General features: G+C 62.6%; 1 protein-coding gene across 1 annotated transcript; it reads left to right on the forward strand.

The window, feature by feature from the left end:
- The first annotated feature begins 1,763 nt into the window (after nt 1–1,763).
- Nucleotides 1,764–17,930, forward strand: TTLL12 (tubulin tyrosine ligase like 12). The gene is made up of 14 exons (XM_044228549.1): nt 1,764–1,964; nt 5,304–5,476; nt 7,320–7,518; nt 8,150–8,309; nt 8,396–8,529; nt 10,582–10,658; nt 11,988–12,104; nt 12,195–12,389; nt 12,696–12,807; nt 13,499–13,650; nt 14,044–14,125; nt 15,977–16,045; nt 16,534–16,672; nt 16,929–17,930. The coding sequence occupies exons 1-14, from the start codon at nt 1,785–1,787 to the stop codon at nt 17,078–17,080; spliced, it is 1,941 nt and encodes a 646-aa protein (XP_044084484.1). The 5' UTR covers nt 1,764–1,784; the 3' UTR covers nt 17,081–17,930.
- The last annotated feature ends 1,002 nt before the right edge of the window (nt 17,931–18,932 follow it).

Below are 18,932 nucleotides of genomic sequence, written 5' to 3' on the forward strand. Positions count from 1 at the left end.
GCTTCCTCCCCTCTCTCTGTCTGCCTCTCTGCCTACTTGGGATTTCTGTCTGTGAAATAAATAAAATCTTTTAAAAAAAATAATTAAAAATAAAAAATGCTACTCAGCTAAATTCAGTTAAAAAGGTGAACACAAAAGCCTTTTTTTTTTTTTTTTGCAATGATAACGCTCATAAAAATTTCAATGGGGGTTTGCCTGGGTGGCTCAGTGGGTTAAAGCCTCTGCTTTCAGCTCAGGTCATGATCCCAGGATCCTGGGATCGAGCCCCACCTCCCGCTCTCTGCTCAGCGGAGAGCCTGCTTCCTCCTCTCTGCCTGCCTCTCTGCCTACTTGTAATCTCTGTCTGTCAAATAAATAAATAAGACTTAAAAAAAAAAAAAAGTTCAATGAGCACAGCACAAAGGGACCAAGGTTTTTACTAAAGTAAAAACCCCACAGGGGACGCCTGGGTGGCTCAGTTGGTTGAGCAGCTGCCTTCGGCTTGGGTCATGACCTGGGATCGAGTCCCACATCGGGCTCCTTGCTCCGCAGGGAGCCTGCTTCTCCCTCTTACTCTGCCTGCCACTCTGCCTGTGCTCGCTCTCACTCGCGCTCTCTCTCTCTGACAAATAAATAAATAAATAAATAAAATCTTTTAAAAAACCCCACAGACCAGAAGTGTACTTGGAACTGGATGTGGTTAATAATTTCATCCAAACAGGCTGTAAATTACAGCAATTGAATTTGAGATCGTAGTTGTCAAAATTCACATTTTTTCATAATTAGAGTAATTGAAGTACAAAATGTCCGTGACAAAGCTGGTGGCAGATACATAAAAGTACTTGAGCGCCGGAGGAACTTTTTCCCTGTGCCCTCACCAAGTGTGCTTTGGAAGTGTGAACCTTTGCACACCAACGTTACGTGTCCCAGTGGGATTGAACAAGTCCCTGGAACCACTGCATTTTATCCAAACACAACTTAAAACTTTTAATCAAAGTATTCAGAAACGAAAGCACAAAAAAAAAAAAAAAATCCGCCTTCTCGCTTTTTAGCAAAGGTTGCAAAGTTGCAAACATAAGTGAAACGCGGGACACCTTGAAAAAAACAGAACGTCCGAAGCCTGGTTTTGAAATTCTGCTAACTGCACTTAGAAATGCCTCCGCAACACCTCCCCGGCCAGGAAGCAGCGCGGGCTTCGCTGAATAAACACGCGCTGCATCCAAACGCACAGAAAGTAAGGAGGGCCGCGACTCTGCAGCTCCTAAATCTGGTGGATCATTCAGAAGCATCAGGGATCCCCTCCCAACCCCTGCGAGGGTCTGCGAGGCGTCAAAGGCGAGCCCACGCCCTGAACAGCACAGCTTCCAGGCCGAACTCCGGTCCCTTTTCCGGACTGTGCGTGGACTCTCTTCCGTTTCCGACCGCGTGGACGCCGCACAACCTGGCTCCCGGCATCCTCCGGGGCAGCCGCGGGCCGCGAGGGAGGAAGCACCGCCCCCAGCCGGCGCGCGTGCGCACAGGCCAGCAGCGCCAAGCTCCCTGCGCGCCGCACGCCCGCGCACCCCCCGCGCAGGCCCGCGCGTTCACGCATCGCGCACGCGCCCCTCGGCCGGCCGGGCCTCCGGGCTCCGGGTCCGGCTCCCGGAGCTTGGCTCCCGGCGGCCCGCGCGAGCCGGCGCCGGGCGGGCAGTGGGCGGGGGCCGCGGGGAGCTCGTGAGGAGGGCGGGGCGCGCGCGGGCGGGCCGAGTCGGAGGGCCGGGCCCGCGGGCTGCGGCGGAGTGGGACTCGGCGCTGGCGCTGCCGCCATGGACGCCGACGCGGGGTCGGAGAACCCAGAGAACGGGGAGCGCCGCGACCCGCACCGGACTGCGGAGGAGGACGCGCGGGCCCGGGCCGAGTTCGCGGCGCTGCACGGCCCGGCGCTGCGCGCGTCCGGGGTCCCCGAGCGGTACTGGGGCCGCCTCCTGCACAAGCTGGAGCACGAGGTGCGGGCGGGCGAGCCGCCGGCCGGGAGGACCGGGGCGCAGAGCGGGGCCGGGGGAGCCGGGGCGCGGGCGGCGCTGGGCCCTTCTCCCGGGAAGGGCGTGGCTGCGGGCGGGCCGCTGGCCGAGAGCCGCGGGGGCGCGGCGCGGGGAGGCCGGGCCAGGGGCGCTGCGGGGCGGCCGGCGGCCCCCGGGACGACTGGTGCGCACGGGGCTGGGAGGGTGTCCGGGGCGGGAGGGGAGCGCGCGCCTTGCGGGGCGCAGAAGCCTCGGCCGGGGTGCGACGCGCCGGGGGCGTGTCCGTGTTGGGACGCGGCGGGAGAAACGCACGGGGGTGGCTGTGAAGAGCGCCAGTGCCCTGGTGACCGACTTAGACGTCGCCTCCTCGGCGGTTTAGGAGCTTCTAGACTTTGGGGCCTAAGAGTGGCAGCAATGGCCCAGCACCTGTGGCCCCGGTTCCGCCAGTGTCTGGGGCTGGCCGGGCTGTGTGTGCGACTCCCCTGGTGTGTCGGGACCTACCCTGAGTTCTCCGCACCTCTGCGTCCCGCAGCTTTGTCATCCCCATTATGCGGTTGAAAAAACGGGAGTCCCAGGAAGAGGAAGTGAGTTTCCCAAAGCCTGTCTGAGTTGGGAACCTGTCCCGCGCTCTCAGCCACTGCCACCTCCAGGGAGAGTAGATGCCCTGAGAGTTTGTGTGGCTTTAACTGTTCGGGTCACAGAATTATTTCTTGTCTCATCATTTGATTGGATCCCCGGTCACCCTCATTTTTGCAGATGAAAGAAAACAGATTGTGGGAGACGGAAATCTAAAGAAAAATGTTCCCATGTTTCTAGACTCTGCCCTTTTGTGGGGACTGCTCCCTTCTGCCCACCAGCCTTCTCTAGCTGGGCCTCCAGGGGGGTGCCCCGTGGGTACTGGCCAATGAGCAGGCCCTGGTTTGGGGTCATTTGCCCAGCTGCTGAAGTCAGAACACATACACAGGTCCATTAGGGAGGCCTTCTTAGCTGGAACACGGCTCTTCTCGGGTGGGGGGCTGCCTTGGGGACCTAGACACCCTGGGACAGGCGATGAAGCGGAGCCCCAGAGCCAGGAAGAGGTAATAAAAAAAGACAGTGTCCGTGACACACAGTAGGTCCCTGCCTCTTGTGAATCTCCTTCCCGTATGGCTCGCCCTCCACTCCACCAGTGTTTGCTGAGCCCTTGGCTCTGGTCCCAGGCATATGCTGGGAACCTCCTCCAGTTTGTTAGGATGAGAAGAAGGTCCTCATTCTGGGTGAAAGGCACACAATGTGGGAGCCCCCCAGGCCTAGCCAGCCTCTGGGCAGTAAAACCTCATTGGGTAACACTGGTCCATCTGAGCTAGAGTCTCCTTCTGGAAAGCCCAATGGTGGAATAGGGCCCCAGTTCTCATAGTCTTAGAGGGGACCGGTTGGGGAGGCCTGAGACGAGCATCAGCCGGCACCAGCACATGGAGGGCAGTCACCAGAGGGCAGCGTCCCCTCTGCCTTGGCTGCTATGGCACTACAAGGGGGCAGCCAGTATTTTTCCATGACCCTCCCTTGCCGTGAGGGGTTATGGGCAGAGCTGTGAGTCATCACTTTACTAGACCCAAAACCTGTATCCATTGTTCTCGGTGAAACCTGCCACTCTCCTCTGGGCCCAGGTGTGGGGGAGGGCACCTGCCAACAGGAATGGGGTACCTCCACCTCCCCGCAAGGCCAGTGACCCTGGTACCTTGCCTCAAATCAGTTGGAAAGGATGGGGAGTGTTTGAAGATAAATTCCAACTCTTCCAGCAGGATCTTCCCAGCTAAAGCCATTCCCCTTCGATACCTCTTAGGGGCTTTTTCTCCATGGAGGGATTGTGGTCCCCCTCATTTCACAGCACGGGGAAGGGGGAGGCAGGCCCTCTGTCCCCAGGACCTTAGGCTACCTCACTGTGTGCCCCCTCCCTCCCATATGATCTGGGGATGAGGACTGGGGATTGGGGTTCTGGATTGAAACCCAGAGTGAGTTCTGGTCCTCTCAGCAGCTCTGTCCTGGAGGGAAGGTTGCACCCCAGCCCCCCACCCCCGGTTCTGACTGCTCAGGGATCCTGGCTTGAGGCAGCTCCCCTTGTCTTCGGAGGGCCCTGGCGTGCTCCACCGGTTCCACAGCCTTCCCTGCCCTCAGCGTCTGTACCCTGGCCTGGGGTCCTTGCGGGTCCTTGTGCCACTGCCTCCAGCCACGTGTTCAGATCTTCCCCCGCTGTGCCGCTCAGCTCCCGTCAGGCCCCAGCACCGGGGACCTGCGCCTCCCACCTTGCTCCGCCACCGCGGCCGGCTCCCTGGGCAAGATGGTGAGTGGTTCCCAGGCTGGAGCCCGGCACAGAGAAGCAGTGTGTGCCTGAGTAGGGAGCTGGTTTGCATCTGCGTGAAGCTTGCTTCCGTCAGGGTCCTGAGAAGTGGGTTTTGGGGAACTGGCTTTTGTTGAGTCCCTGCTCGTGCCAGGGACTGTCAGCGCACTGTTTGTCAATTGAACACTCAGCTCTCCCGGAAAGCCGCGGACGCTGCTTCCCCCGGGAGAGGCTGCTCTCAGCAGCAGGACCGTGGTGGCTCACAGGGCACGGGCCGAGCTGAGTTTCCTCCAAGCCTTGGACGTCTGTTCATCCTTTCATCCTTCCCACAACCCTGGGAAGTCGGTGCTGCTGTTCCCATCGTATGGATGGGGAGACGGAGGCACGGCGTGGTTCAGTGACTTGTTCAAGGCCCCACGGCCTGGCTCCAGCATCTGTCCTGAGGCCCCTTGCCAGGTGGCGGCAGACACGCAGTGCGGGAGTGTGGCTGAGGGAGGCAGGCCGGCTGGCTGCATGTGCGTGTGGTTGGCAAGGAAACTCAAGGACAAGGTCCTTATCTTTCTGACCCAGCACCTCAGGAGGCCAGACCAGAGCACACGCTGTACAGGCCCGAACTGCTTCTCGGCAGGGCCGGCGCCGAGGCTGTGGGAGGTTCTCAGCCACCTGTTTTCCTTCTGGGGCGCCTCTGCCGTCCTGCTGGAGGACTGGAGTGAGATCCCCGGCCCCGCCAAGATCCCAGCTCTTAGACTCACCTCTGGTCTGGCCACGCGTGCCTGCAGCCCGCTTCTGAGCACACCCGGGACAGGAGCTGGTGACCCTGGTTAGGTCGCGGTTCTGGCCGATCTCCAGGAGCCTCAGTTTCCCCACCCGGACGATGGGTGGTTGGTTAATAAACAGGTCCTGCGTCCCTGAGGAGTTGGATTGGTCCGTGAGGCCAGGGTGTGGCGCTCTGCGAGGCGGGGGTTCTGGCCTGGGGAGCCCGCCAACACCCCTGCTCGTGGCCGCAGGTTTTCGATGCCGGGGAGATGTTCGGGATAATGCAGGTGCAGGAAGTGGAGGAGGAGAGTGAGGGCGAGGAGGCCCGGGAAGCACGGAAGAAGCAGCCCAACCCTGGCGGCGAGCTCTGCTACAAGGTCATCGTGACCAGCGAGAACGGGCTCCAGGCGGCCGACCCCAACAGGTAGGAGCAGCAGGCCTGTGGTCTGTGGTCTGTGCCGTGGTCCTCAGTGCGGGCTCCTCTGGAGAGACGCAGCCATGGCAGGCCCTTGTGTTTGCCATGTCCCGGGTGCTCGTGGCCACCCAAGGTTCCAGCCGGGCCCTGTGGTCGGGTTGGCCCCGACAGCTGCTGACGTTCCCGTGTGAGTCATGTTTCAGGCAGACCCGAGCGCAGCCTCCCCAGCACCTCCGCCCCACCAGGAGGGTCCCACAGTTGGGGGGTGATGTGTGCCGATTTTCTCAGTGAGACGGGAAGGACCTGCCCAAAATCACAGCCGGCCGAGAGCCGGGATGTGGGACGCCAGGCGGCCTGACTCCGAGCCCGGACTGTTCGGAGGACCTTCCCCCGGGCCTGCTGAATCCCAGTCTCAGGGCTGCTCAGGGATTGTAACAGGTTCTCCCAGGGCTTTATGTCCAGGCTGTGAGCAGTGTGGTCTCTTTGATTCCTCGGGAGGACACCAGGGCCCAGAGCAGGCCTGGCGTGGCCCTGGGCCTCGGTGTACATGGGGCACAGCTAAGACTGGACCCTGGGATTCCTGCCTCCAGCCACGGCAGGCCTGCAGGCTCGTCTGCCAGACTTTGTTGGACCCTTGGAGAGGACACTTGCCAGCCTCTCAGGGTCCCCAGGCCCCTGTGTCCAGAGCTCTTCAGGGAACAGCAGCAGCCGGTCCCCTCCGCCAGCGGGCTGTCTGACTCAGAAACTTGCAGGCTCACCAGTCACATTCAGCTCAGTGCACCTGCTCTGGGGCCTGGGCCCCGCAGCCACCTCCGGGAGCTCGCTGCCCCTCCACACCCTTGAGCGAACACCTCCGCCAGGCGGGCCCCGGAGGGGACGCGAGCGGAGTCCTGCCTTTGGTCTCAGCTCCTCCCACTCCACAGCCCTCCCCGCTCCCGGGCCTTTCTGCCTGCAGAGCTTGGAGTCTGCCCTGATTGCCACACCCCAGCTTCATCCTCTCCCCACTCCTGCTCTCTACGGCACATACTCCCAAGCATTGCCCCACCTTGAAGCGCGGCTTCCTGTAGTCAGAACCACTGAGCACAAGCACTTGCTTTGCGCCTGCAGACGTACAGTCCTAGAAGCCCAGGGGAACAAGTGCTGCCGATTTTGCCCCCCAGCCCAAGAGCCGGAGCCTTTGCTGTCACCCGGGGGAAGGGAGGTGAGGGTCGCTTTGCTCGGCAGGCAGAACACACCCCTGGGTGCCAGAGCTTCCCGTTCCGGCAGGGCACTGGAGGGTGTCCAGGAGCCCTACCCTGAGGGGCAGGAGGGCAGGTGTGGCCCTGGGCCTGCCGTGGGAATGCCTGGCTGGTCCTCTGCGGTGGCCCCACCCCTGGGCTCTTCCAGAGGGACTGGGCATGTGGGCCACAGAGGTCCAAATGCGTGGGGGCTTGCTGTGCCCGCCGGGGCCGGAGCCGCCCCTTTGCATGCCTCCCTGCCACTGGCTTCCCGTTGTATGCGGCATTTGCTTGTCCTGAGCGCCCGCACCTGAGGTGGCAGGGTGGGGGGCGCGGCCAGGCCAGCTGGTGCAAATGCAGCTGGAGGCACTCACCGCAACAGCAATCGATGCTAACGATCAGCGAGAACACAGGGACTTGGTCCAGGCAGCAGGTTGTGTGTTTTGTCTCTTCTGAGTCTCACACTGGCCCCCAGACAGGAGGTATGGACCCCGTTGGTTTTTGCAGAAACTGGTAGAGGGCGTGGAAGCTCGCCAGGCCACAGCTGCAGGCCTTCCCCCTCTCCTCCCCCTCGTCACCCAGGCAGACCCCCCACCACCACCGGCCCTCACCCCTGCCCTCGGCTGTGCCCACAGCATCTTCCTCATCGACCACGCCTGGACGTGCCGCGTGGAGCACGCACGCCAGCAGCTGCGGCAGGTGCCCGGGCTGCTGCTCCGCATGGCCAACCTGATGGGCATCGGGTTCCACGGCGAGCTGCCCGGCGCCGAGGCCGAGGACCTGGTGCTGGAGGAGATGTGGCGGTTCAACCAGACCTACCAGCTGGCACATGGGGTGAGCAGGGACAGCCCGGGGAGCCAGGACCCAGCCCCAGGGGCCGCTGCCCCGGAAGTGAGCAGACTCTCCTCCTAGGGCCCCCCTTCTTCCCCAGGGCTCCCTCATGGCCCTGTTACTCAGCCTCGGGCCACCCGGTTCTCAGAGCCCTTGAGCTCACAGGACACAACCTCAGACCTCTAGACATGGGCCCAGTGACTCGGTTCCTGTGGCCCAGTGCTGTCGGGTTCTGTCATCCCCTGAAAGCCTCAGGGTTTGCTCACATCCAAAGAGTCCTGTCCCTTGAGCACACGTCCTCGGTGTCCATCACCACCTCCTGCCAGCCTCCCCAGACCCAGCCTCATGCTCTAGCCCCTCACCATTTTTAATGTTTCTCATGATCTCAGACGTCACCTCCTCCAGGAAGTGCCCCTCGCCCTCTCCCTGCCACACACACCCATGTAGCCGGTAGGCTGTGTGTCTTCGTCCAGACCCTTGTACTGTGTGACGTCCAGCCCAGTTAAGGGGCTTGGGTGCCTGGTAGGTGCTCCAGGATCCGGGAGTTGGGGGCATGGGCCGGTGGGAGGGTGCCTGAGAGAAGGGGCAGTGGCTGGACCGGTGGACACGGTTTCTGTGTGTGCTCTGCCTGCAGACGGCCGAGGAGAAGGTGCCGGTGTGGTACATCATGGACGAGTTCGGCTCGCGCATCCAGCACTCCGACACGCCCAGCTTTGCCACCGCGCCCTTCTTCTACATGCCCCAGCAGGTGGCCTACACGCTGCTGTGGCCCCTGCGGGACCTGGACACAGGTGGTAAGTGCCACACCCGCCCACCCCAAAGGACGGGCCCAGGCCCTGCTTTCCCGCTGCCCCCTGATGGGCCACGTGTCTCGATGCAGAGGAGGTGACCCGGGACTTTGCCTACGGGGAGACCGACCCTCTGATCCGGAAGTGCATGCTGCTGCCCTGGGTCCCCGCCGACCTGCTGGACTTGAGCTCCTCCACGCCCGAGCCGCCCGCCGAGCACTACCAGGTGTGACCGTCTGCCCCTGACCTCGGGGCCTGGTGGCTTCTGGAACGTTCTTTGGCCACCAAATGCTACTGGGCACCAGCTGGCTGCCCTGTGAGGGAGTGAAGCGTTTGTGAACATTCGAGAGACCAGGGTCTCCAAGCTCAGGCAGTGAGCCGGGGCCTCCTGCGGCCGCCCAGCCCAGGTGCCAGAGCCCGAGGCCAGGGACCGTGCTGTCCGAGGGTCAGAGCTGGGTGCTGGTGGTCAGTGCTGCTCTCTCCGTTTTCGGGGACTCCTTGCCAGGACTGGGGGAGGGGGGCACGGTGTGGGCTGCAAGGCTTGGTTACAAATCCCAACTCCGTACTGTTTCTTCCTCCCCGGGGATATGAAGACTCTGTTCGAGCATCACACGGCGACTTCTCTGGCACACAGTAGGACCCCAGCGAGTCCCACCATCATCGGTGCCGCGGTTCCCCGCACCAGCGGCACTTTTCATCTGTGGCAGCCAGCCTCTTGGGCAAATCAGGGCGTCCGGGTTCGGGGGCCCCGGGCCAGGGAGGAAATGGAGCCTCTAGGAACATGGCCACTAAGAGACCAGGCAGGGCTGGACAGGGAACACCGTCCCCTGCCTTCTGGTCTCCTGCCACCGCCTCCCGTTGGCTGCTCGCACTTTGGAGCCCGGCCATGAGCCTGCAGTTGGCACCCGTGGGCGTCTGTGACTCCAGGCCTTGTGGCATAAGGGCACGAGGTCCTGTTTGTCAGTCTTCACTGAGGATGAGGAAACAGGCATAGAAAGGTTAAGTAACCTGCCAAACGTCACACAGCTCATAGGAGAGCTGGGGTACAACCCCAGGGGGCCTGCGACGGCCCGTGGGCAGAGGCTACAAGCCTTGCCCCACTGTGAAATCTGCCTGCCCACGCGGGCACATCACACATTCGCTGAGGGCCTCGGCAGGTGATCGATCAGAGGAGCAGCCCAGTTAGCTCGAGCGAGAATGGGAAGCACCGTGGGGTGTCAGCCGGTCTGTGGGTGCTGTGGTTGGGGAGAGGCTGGGCCATCATGGTGGGACCCCCTGGCACCTTCCGGGAATTCCATGTAAGCCGGTAGTGGTTGGACTGTCCGCACAGGAAGCTGTGTGGTCGCTTGTCTTGAGTCCGTGGCCTGTTTCAGAGCCCCGTAGAGTCGTGGTACCTGTAGGTACTTAGTAAATGGGTGCGTGCCGAGGCGGAAGCCTTCGGAGTGGCTTGGGGCCGGAGGCTTTCTGATCTTGGGTGGCTCCAGCAGGCGGGGTGGGGCGGGGCCAACCCTGGGTGTCCCACTGAAGGCCGAACTCGAGTTGCCCGAGCATCCTGGTTGCTTGTCCCCATCTGACATCCAGCTTGGGCCTGTGCTCTGGGCTTGGGGGTCGCTGGTATGAGTTCGGGATCATGGGATACACAGCACACGTTTATCATCCCACGTGCTTTTTGTGGACAGGAGGGTGGGATTTGGCCTCGGAGCCCCTCTCGAAGCGTGGCCGGGCTTGTCTTAGAGCCCAGGAGCTGAGAGAGAGCTGCGGGGCCTTCCCCGCATAACGTCTCTGTTCCCGTCTCTGCACCCGAGGGAGCAGCCCCTTCGGCCCCACCCACACCCACGGGGAGATGAATTCCTTCCGCCTCCCGGAGTCGCACAGTCTGGGTGTGTTTTGAACCATCACATGGCGTATGTTGGAACCGCCCTCTGGCGCTCCACCAGCATCAGGCACCCGCCCCCCGCCCCCCGCCAGGCAGGCTTTACGCCTTCCCAGCTGCCCGTGTTGGAGCGAGCGGAGCGCGGAGATTTTGAAGATTTTGAACAGTGTTTCTGTTTTTCTTTGACACAAATGGGTCGCTTGGCACTTGAGGGGCCTTGAGCCCCAGAGTCCTGGGGCGAGGGTGGTCCGAGGGCGGTCCGAGGGCTCTGGCTGCTGGTGGGCCTGTTGGAAGGCTGCACCTGTGGTCCGGGGTGCCCCCTGATATGCCAGGATTGGGGGGTGGCATGTGTGCCCGTGCTCCTGTCTTGGAGGTCTGTTTCTACCTTCAGTGCTTTCTTTCTAGGCCATTTTGGAGGAGAACAAGGAGAAGCTGCCGCTCGCCATCAGCCCAGTGGCCTATCCCTGCGACCACGTCTTCAAGTGCGTAGCCCCCCTCGGCTCCTGATGAGCCTCCCCGCACCCCCCAAGCCCCCCCCACCAGCTCCGAGAGCGACGCCTGGCACAGGGAGGCGCTCAGAAAGCCTGCTGTGTCCCGGTGGCACAGCAGCAGTGGCAGGGGCCCAGGGCAGAGTCCAGGATCACAGAGAGAATGCTGTGAAGGTGACGGGCTGCTGGGTTTTTTCTGGTCCTGGGGTGAAAACAGCCAGGCCTGCCCCCGGACTCAGGGAGCCTGAGCCTACCGTGAAGGCGTGGGGCGCCTAGTGGAGGTGGCCAGGCTGCCGGGAGGGGCAGTTTGCAGGCACCAGCAGGTGTGGGCTGGCAAGTGAGGCAATGCCAGGCAGGCTGAACGCCAGGTGGAAGCAGACACCCCGTAGTATTGGTGAGAGGTGGGTGTGCCGTGCTCGCCCGCTGGATGTGGCACAGGCTCAGAGGCGGGTCCCAGCCTGGCTTCTGCCTCCATGGGAGTCCCTCCCTCTGGCTACTACGCAAGCCTGGTCCAGCCAGAAATGGGCAGCCCAGCCCGCTGCCCCTTCCCTGAGGCCAGCCCAGGGGTCCTTTCTGGTGCCCAGGCCCACTACCCAGTGTCCATCCACCCTCAGGGTCACAGGCCCCACTGAGGCCCACTTAGTCTTGGCCTCCGGCTCCTAGTCCTGCCCCAGGCTCCAGCCACAGACCGAGGGCTTCATGCCTGCCTTGCCCCTGGCAGTCACCTCAGCTCTTCCCCTGGACTGTTGTCCCAGGCTGGGCCCCCCTCTTGCCTTCATCTGCCACCCCCTGAGCTCCTGGGCTCTGTCCTCACCTCTCCCCGGGGCCAGTGGGGGCCGGGCGGGGCCAGTGGGGGCCGGGCCGGGCCAGGCCGGGCTGGCAGCAGTGAGTACTGGTGTGGAACAGGGCCTTGCCCGGGGCACCCATCTTGGCTACACACATCCACACAGGCCCCTGGACTCCAGCTGCCTTCCCAGCCAGCGGCGCTCAGTGTGTGAGCGGGAGGCTGGCTGTGTCCGTCCTGGTTCCATGTGGGAGGCAGGCTTGCACCTGTTAGACAGTCGGGTTATCCCGTGTCACCCCAGTGACAAGAGTGAGTTGGGCTGTGATCCCATCTTAGAGGCGGGGACGTTCGGGTCAGAAGGATCCTCGTCGCCCCACCCTGCAGGCCGGCAGAGACGGTGGGGCCAGCACTGCCTGTTGTGCCTCAGGGCCCGAGCCCATCCGTCCGCCCCCTTCTCCTCCACACCAGCCCAGGCTGGGCAGCGCCCGGGTCCCTGGGGCGCGGGGGGCACGGCCGGCTCAGCCCAACTCTGCCCGCAGGGTCTACACAGACATCCAGCAGGTGCTCAGGCACCTGACGCACCCGCGCTTCACCTTTGCCCAAAGCGAGGCGGACGCGGACATCCTCTACAACTTCTCCCACTTCAAGGACTATAGGTGAGCACCCCCCCGCCGGGCCTGGGCTTGGGGAATGCCCCCAGAGCCCCTACCACCCCTGACCCGCGTGCGTGTGCCTCGGCCCCACAGGAGGCTCAGCCAGGAGAGGCCCAACGTGCTGCTGAACCAGTTTCCCTGCGAGAACCTGCTGACGGTGAAGGACTGCTTGGCCTCCATCGCGCGCCGGGCTGGGGGTCCCGAGGGCCCGGTGTGGCTGCCCCGCACCTTCAACCTGCGCACCGAGCTGCCGCAGTTTGTGAGCTACTTCCAGCAGCGGGAGAGGCGGTGAGGGCCCCCGTCACTCCTGCAGCCCCACCCCCCCGCCTCACCCCACCCAGCTTGCACCTGCTGCGTGCTGGCCATGGCACCGAGAGCTGTGGGCACCGGGCACGGCCGGGACCACGGCCACGGACATCTCCATGTCTTGGCTGGAGCAAGTTCTTCCTCACTCCGTGAGGTCAGCCCCTGATGGCCCTGCTGTGACAGCTCCTGCTGCTCCCTGGGAGGGGTTGGGTGTCCTTCTCCAAAGGCGACCATGGTCCCCAGAAGGTGGGTGCAGGGCACAGCCTAGCCGAACCCATGTGCTCTCAGGGGCCAGGACAACCACTGGATCTGCAAGCCCTGGAACCTGGCCCGCAGCCTGGACACCCACGTCACCAGGAGCCTGCACAGTATCGTCCGGCACCGGGAGAGCAGCCCCAAGGTGAGGCCATGCGGCGGGGACTCAGGCGGGCCCGGGGCCGCTCGGCTCCTGGTGTCTCTGAAGCCCAGACCCTGCTCCTTCCAGGGCCCTGGCCAGCGGGGGTGGGGAGGGAGAAGCCCTTGTCCAGAGCTGTCCCAGGTGTGTCTGACCTCAGAGTCCTCACTCGCTGCACCACTCAAGACCGCCCAGCAGGAGGGAGGCAGCCAAGCCAGGGAGCCCCGAGAACAGGGTGCTGTGGTGACACGGAGCCCGGCAGGGACGGTATCAGGGTGGGGGGTGGGGGAATGGTTATGGGTCGAGGAAAGCGTGCCAGTGGGATGATGGCTGAGCGGGATTCCAGGCAGCGGACGAGGAGTCAGGATTACAGCGGAAAACTCGTATGCGGTTGTCAAAACCTGAAAACTGTTAGGACCTTTTCCTTCAGCTCAAGTGAAGGTGAAGATTCAGAACTTGCCGCAGCCTAGACAGGGTTTGAAAAGTCAGAGAGGAAAGAGCCCCTGCAGGGCACAGGCTCCTGGGGACGGAGCAGGAGCGTGTGCCTGTTTCTCCAGGATGTAGGGACTGTGTTTGGATGTCCCACAGGCGTGAGCCCCGTCGCCTGTGAGGATAGATGCCGATGAGGCGAGGTTGGGGTATCTCCGGGCCCAAGTGAAGGGAGAGCTGCCCGCAGCCCTGCATCTGTGTCTTCTAGGTTGTGTCCAAGTACATCGAAAGCCCAGTGTTGTTCCTTCGAGAAGATGTAGGGCCGGTCAAGTTCGATGTCCGCTACGTCGTGCTTCTGCGCTCGGTGAAGCCCCTGAGGCTGTTTGTCTATGACGTGTTCTGGCTGCGCTTCTCCAACCGGTAACTGGGAGGCTGGCTGGGGGGTGGGCGACTGGGGCCCCCTTTATCGGGGGTCGGAAAGCTGGTCCCGGAGCTCCTTCTCCGCCACACACCTGGCGGGCGGCCCAGCTGAGCCCAGATCTGTCCTCCAGTGGGAGTTCTCGCCCCGCCTGCATCAGCCACGGGTGGGGACCTGGACGGCACCTGTCACTGTCAAACGGGCACCAAGCGGAGCAGGTCGTGAGGACGTTCATGGGCCGTCTGGGTGTCTTCACAGACAAGCTCTGAGGGGCTGCGGGGCACCGCTCACTCCGATGGGGGGACCAGGCGTCCAGCGGGGTCTCTCAGAGCACTGTCCCTGCTGGGACGCGGCCGTGCTCAGGACCCTCCTGTGTCTGTGCGCTCCTCCTGCAGGCCCTTCGCACTCGACGACCTAGACGACTACGAGAAGCATTTCACTGTCATGAACTATGACCCGGAAGTGGTGCTGAAGCAGGTGGGTTCACTTGGATGCAGGCCAGACCCAGACCCCACACTCCTCGGCCTGTCTTCTGGGCAGACTGTGCAGACCAGCTGCCTTCTGGTACCCGTGTTAATCTCGAAGCAGGAGCCTCCCCACGTCCTGTGGCAGGTCTGAGCCGGGCAGGTCTCAGCTGGAGGCACAGACTGCCTTCCGTCCGGCACCCCCCGAGCACAGGGACCAGTGAGGGTGGGCGGCACAGGGGTGCAAGTCACATGGCCCCCGGGGCAGGCCGCTGCTGGACCGTGACCCTGCCTGGATCCTGGGTCCGTGCTGTCCCCCATGCTGTCTGGGCACTTTGGGCGAAGGGACATCAGGGCAGAGCTCCTTCCGAGGTGAGGGCCTCAGACCCTGGCTGGCCAGCAGTGCACCTGGGGTAGGTAGGCTCAGCCCAGGCAGAGGCAGAGCCAGCTCTGGGTGGAGGAGAGAAAGGCTGCCTCACACATCGTCCCAGAAGTGCTTCGTGGTTGTTTCAGGTCAACGGGAAGTAGGGCTCACCCTCCCCACCCCCTCACCGGCGCTGCTCACCCCAAGGCCTGCAGGTGGCCCTCTCGGTGGCCGCTCTCCGAATGTGAGAATTACCCGTTCCAGGCGTGTTTCGATTCTTTTCAGCATGAGTATATCCTAATACTGTTCAGATGACGATTCTGCTTATGTATGTAAGGTTTTGCGTGAATGCTGTCCTGCTGAGCAAACCTTTCTATGGTTTTATTCTTTTCTGAGCATCACATGTGTACATTCGTCCTTGTTCTTTTTATAAAGTTGTTTTTTTGTTTTTTGTTTTGTTTTTACATTGCTAGAGACACAGCGAGAGCGGGAACACAAGCAGAGGGAGTGGGAGAGGGAGAAGCAGGCTCCCCACCAAGCAGAGAGCCTGATGTGGGGCTCGATCCCAGGACCCTGGGATCATGACCCGAGCTGAAGGCAGAGGCTTAAGGACTGAGCCCCCCAGGCACCCCAAGATTTGTCATTATTGTTAAATGGGGCTGGGGGCATTCTTGTCCTGGGATGTTCTTGTCATTCACCTGTTAGTAGACATTCAGGTCATTTCGGGTTTTCGCCATTAGTATACATGCTGCACTGAACACTCCTGGGGACGCCTCGCTGTGCCTGTGTCTCAGCAGCCCTCGAGGGTGGAGCCCTCAGAGCGCCTGTGCCCTTGCTCACGCCCAGCCCCGCCGCTGCTGCTTGTCCTGGGCTGTGTTGCAGGCGGGTCCCTGGGGCGCTGCGCCACCTGCAGGGCCCTGGGACGTGGTTGGAAGTTGTCTCTGAGAGAACGGAGTGCCTCCCTCCAGCACCCCAAGGGTCGTGTTTTCCTGGAAGCTCCCGGGTAGGGGGATGTGTCGCCAACAGGATGTGAGCATCAGGCTTCCGCAGGGAGCCCGTCCTGGCTCCTCCTTCGAGGAAGGCCCCCCAGCTCGCTGCCGGCTCGCACCCATGTGTTTTGGGGAGCGGTGAGCTCGGTTCTGGGTCCAGCCTCTGCCTCTGGCGCACTGTTCTGAGACCCACGTGGTGCCGTGTCCGTCCAGCCTCCCGGTGGCCCCACCGATAGCGTGCCAGTCAAGGGGCACTGTCCCATTTCACAGATGATGACACTGAGTCAGACAAGTAAATCTGCTTGTCCTGAGTCACAGAGTAAGATCCAGAGCTCAGACTCCAGCTCCTGCCTCCCATCTGTGCCCAGCTGCGGGGCTGCTCGTAGGCTGCTGGCGCTGACCTGTGGCCCCAGCGAGTGCCAGAGCCCCATATGAAGGCAAGGCAGGCTTCCCCGCTCCCTGCCCCGAGGTAGCCCCAGGCAGAGCGTGACGGGCTGCGTGTCTGTCTCAGGTGCACTACGATGAGTTCATCCCTGAGTTTGAGAAGCAGTACCCGGAATTTCCCTGGAAGAGCGTCCAGGTGAGTCCTGGGCAGAGCTGCAGAGGCCAGGCCTTCCCTTGTGGGCGGGCGTGGGCTGTGGGGGGGTCTTGGCCTCGGGATGGTCCTGCTCCTCCCACACCGGGCCTCGCGGGGTGTTCTGGAGGGACTCAGAGCACGGCTGGGACCGCCCGCTGGCAGTAGGCCCTACCTGGTCCCAGAAATGGCAGACCTGAGGGGACAGGGGCACAGCCGGAGATCCAGGTTGGTCCCCGCAGGCGTGCACCTCTGTGCAGAGGAGACTGCGGACTCGGGGGCAGTAGCCAGGCAGCTTAGCAGTCAGACACCAGGACAGGTGTCGGAGAAGGCGGTGGCAGCCAGGGGTGCAGACATGAGGCTGGAGGAGGAGGGCTCGTGGGCTTTGAGGCCACAGCTCAGGTACAGGCAGGGAGGCGCACAAGGAGCTGCTGGGGGGGGGGTGTCCCGGCCTCAGACCCGCGCAGCCCCCAGCCGGCCTCCCTGTCCTCCAGGCTGAGATCTTCCAGGCCTTCAGGGAGCTGTTCCAGGTGGCGTGTGCCAAGCCGCCGCCCCTGGGCCTCTGCGACTATCCCTCATCCCGGGCCGTGTATGCCATCGACCTCATGCTCAAGTGGGACGACTGTCCAGATGGTGAGGGGTGCCCCCGCCCCGTAATCCAAACCACGCCCCCCGCCGCTTAACCCAAAGCCGATCATCCAGCCCTCCCCAGCCCCCGGGCACAGAGACAGATCTGAGATGGTGTCTGCCTCGGGTCCGCCAGAGATCTGGGGCGGGGGGCACACCGTTAGGGGGTGGCCTTCAGGTCGGGACAGAGCGTGAGGGGGAAGGGCAGCGAGCCGCGGCGGAGCCCAGGGGGAGCTCATGCCCCGTGCTCTGGTGCCCTCAGGGACGCGAGTGATGCAGCCGCAGATCCTGGAGGTGAACTTCAACCCGGACTGTGAGCGGGCCTGCAGGTACCACCCGGGCTTCTTCAACGACGTCTTCAGCACCCTGTACCTGGACGAGCCCAGCCACTGCCACGTCACCCGCCTGGTCTAGGTGCTCGTGGCTCCGCGCTGCCTGCCGGCCCCTTCCGGCCTCAGCGGGCAGAGCTGCTTCCGCGAGCCCCTCCCCTCCTCCCTCGGGCACAGCCTCGTCTTGGAGCTGTCATTCCCGGTGCCACCTTGGGGGGCTCAGGGTCCTGCTCCCTCCGAGGTCAGGAGCAGGGCCAGGCAGGGTGTGCCAAGCACTGAGTCCCAGGCCCCTGTCCGTGCTCCCCTCACCGCCATCCGTGCTCAGCTGAGGGCTTTTTCTGGAGAGTCTGGTTCCTGGGCTGCTGTTTCCCAGGGGATTGGCGGCTGCAGGTTCTGGGGAGCACGAGGTTTCCCCCAGCAACACCTGCGGAGCCCACCTACGAACGGGGAGCTGGGTGGGCTGCTTCTCCAGGGGCCCTGCTTGTGTATCGTGACTCCGCTGGGGCGGGGGTGTCCGCACCCCTGCCCCTCAGAACAGCTGGGAACCTGCTTCCCGGACTGCGCCTTCTTGGTTCCCACTCGACCAAACCTTTCCCAGCAAGCTTCCCGTGAAGTTCCCGGCCAGGAGGGCCGTGGCCTTGGGCTGCTGTTGCCTTTCCACGTGGCAAGAGCAGGCTGTCCTCCTCTGACCTCGGCAGACGGGGCTGCCCGCCGGGCATGGCAGAGCTGTCCCCTCGCCTGCCGTCGGCTGGGGCCTCAGGGACAAGTGTGGGTGGCGGAGCCCGGCAGCGGACGGCCAAGGAAGACGATTCCAGGGAGAACTTGATGTTACCGCCAGGTGTCACCTTTCACCTGAGTCTAGCGTCAAAATGTTGGATTTTTGTTAGTTTTTCATTTATGGGAGGAATATATAAAGATTCTTGTTATTTCCGTAACTTTGTTTCTGAAATTTGGAGTCAGATGCTGGTGTGTTTTGTGTAGCCCCAGTGGCCCCAGGCCCAGCTGACAGTGGGGTGGGGATAGAGTTTGACCCCCCTCCTTGGGGGGTGGGGGTGGGGCACGGAGCTTCATTCACTGTGAAGCCAAGAAACAAAACTGGGCTGGGCTGTGCTTCCCGTCCGTGTGTCCACTTGGCTGTGTGTGTCCATCTTCTTTGTCACCCAGAACCTCAGCTGTCGGCTGGGGAGACGCCCCTTTCCTCCAGCCAAGCCGTGATGTCGCGAGCAAGACACACGGTCTCTGGTTTTTCCCCTGGAGAGCTGCTGGCATCCTGCCCTCTCCTTGACGCGACCTGTACCGTAATAAACGAGGCCTTCTTGACCTTGGCCTCCCTCTCTGTGGAGGCCCCAGAACCACAGGTCCGGCGCCGTGTGTCAGCTGTCTTCCTGTTCGGTTGTCGAAGAAAACCAAAATATCTAGATGTCCTCTTGGAGAAACGAGAGAAGATGGCATTTGGGCTGCCAGGTGCCCGTCTGGGCCGTTAGGGCTGCGGTAACAACACCACAACCCCGGACCTCGCCCGACAGAAGTTCCTTCTTCACAGTTCTGGAGTGGGGGCGTCCTGGGATCGGGGCGGCAGACTTGGCGTCTATAAGGGCCCTCTTCCTGGTTCGCGGATGGCCACTGTGTCCTCATGTGGGAAGGGGCAAGGGAACTTTGTGGGGTCTCTTGTAAGGACACTGGCCCCATTCTGAGGGCGCCACCCTTGTGACCTGATCCCCTCCCGAAGTCCCCACCTCCTGTGACTGTCACACAGCGGGAGGGTAAGATTCAACATAGGGGTTTGGGGGAACACTCAGACCACAGCAGTTTCCTCCCCCAAAGCTGGATTCCCCAGCACTGGTTCCATTTCAGAGCAGAACACAGCAGGGACAGATGGGGAGCTGAGGCTCCCCTCCGCATCACGGGCAGTGCCCAGGAGCCTCGTCCTGGTGCCA

Source organism: Neovison vison, chromosome 12 (assembly GCF_020171115.1).
Source record: "Neovison vison isolate M4711 chromosome 12, ASM_NN_V1, whole genome shotgun sequence".
Taxonomy (NCBI): domain Eukaryota; kingdom Metazoa; phylum Chordata; class Mammalia; order Carnivora; family Mustelidae; genus Neogale; species Neogale vison.

Coding starts and splice junctions, on each gene's coding strand:
- TTLL12 (XM_044228549.1), top strand. CDS start 1,785: ATGGACGCCGACGCGGGGTCGGAGAACCCAGAGAACGGGGAGCGCCGC. Junction 1,965..5,303: donor TGCACAAGCTGGAGCACGAG/GTGCGGGCGGGC, acceptor TCGTGGCCGCAG/GTTTTCGATGCCGGGGAGAT. Junction 12,105..12,194: donor TCCCACTTCAAGGACTATAG/GTGAGCACCCCC, acceptor TCGGCCCCACAG/GAGGCTCAGCCAGGAGAGGC.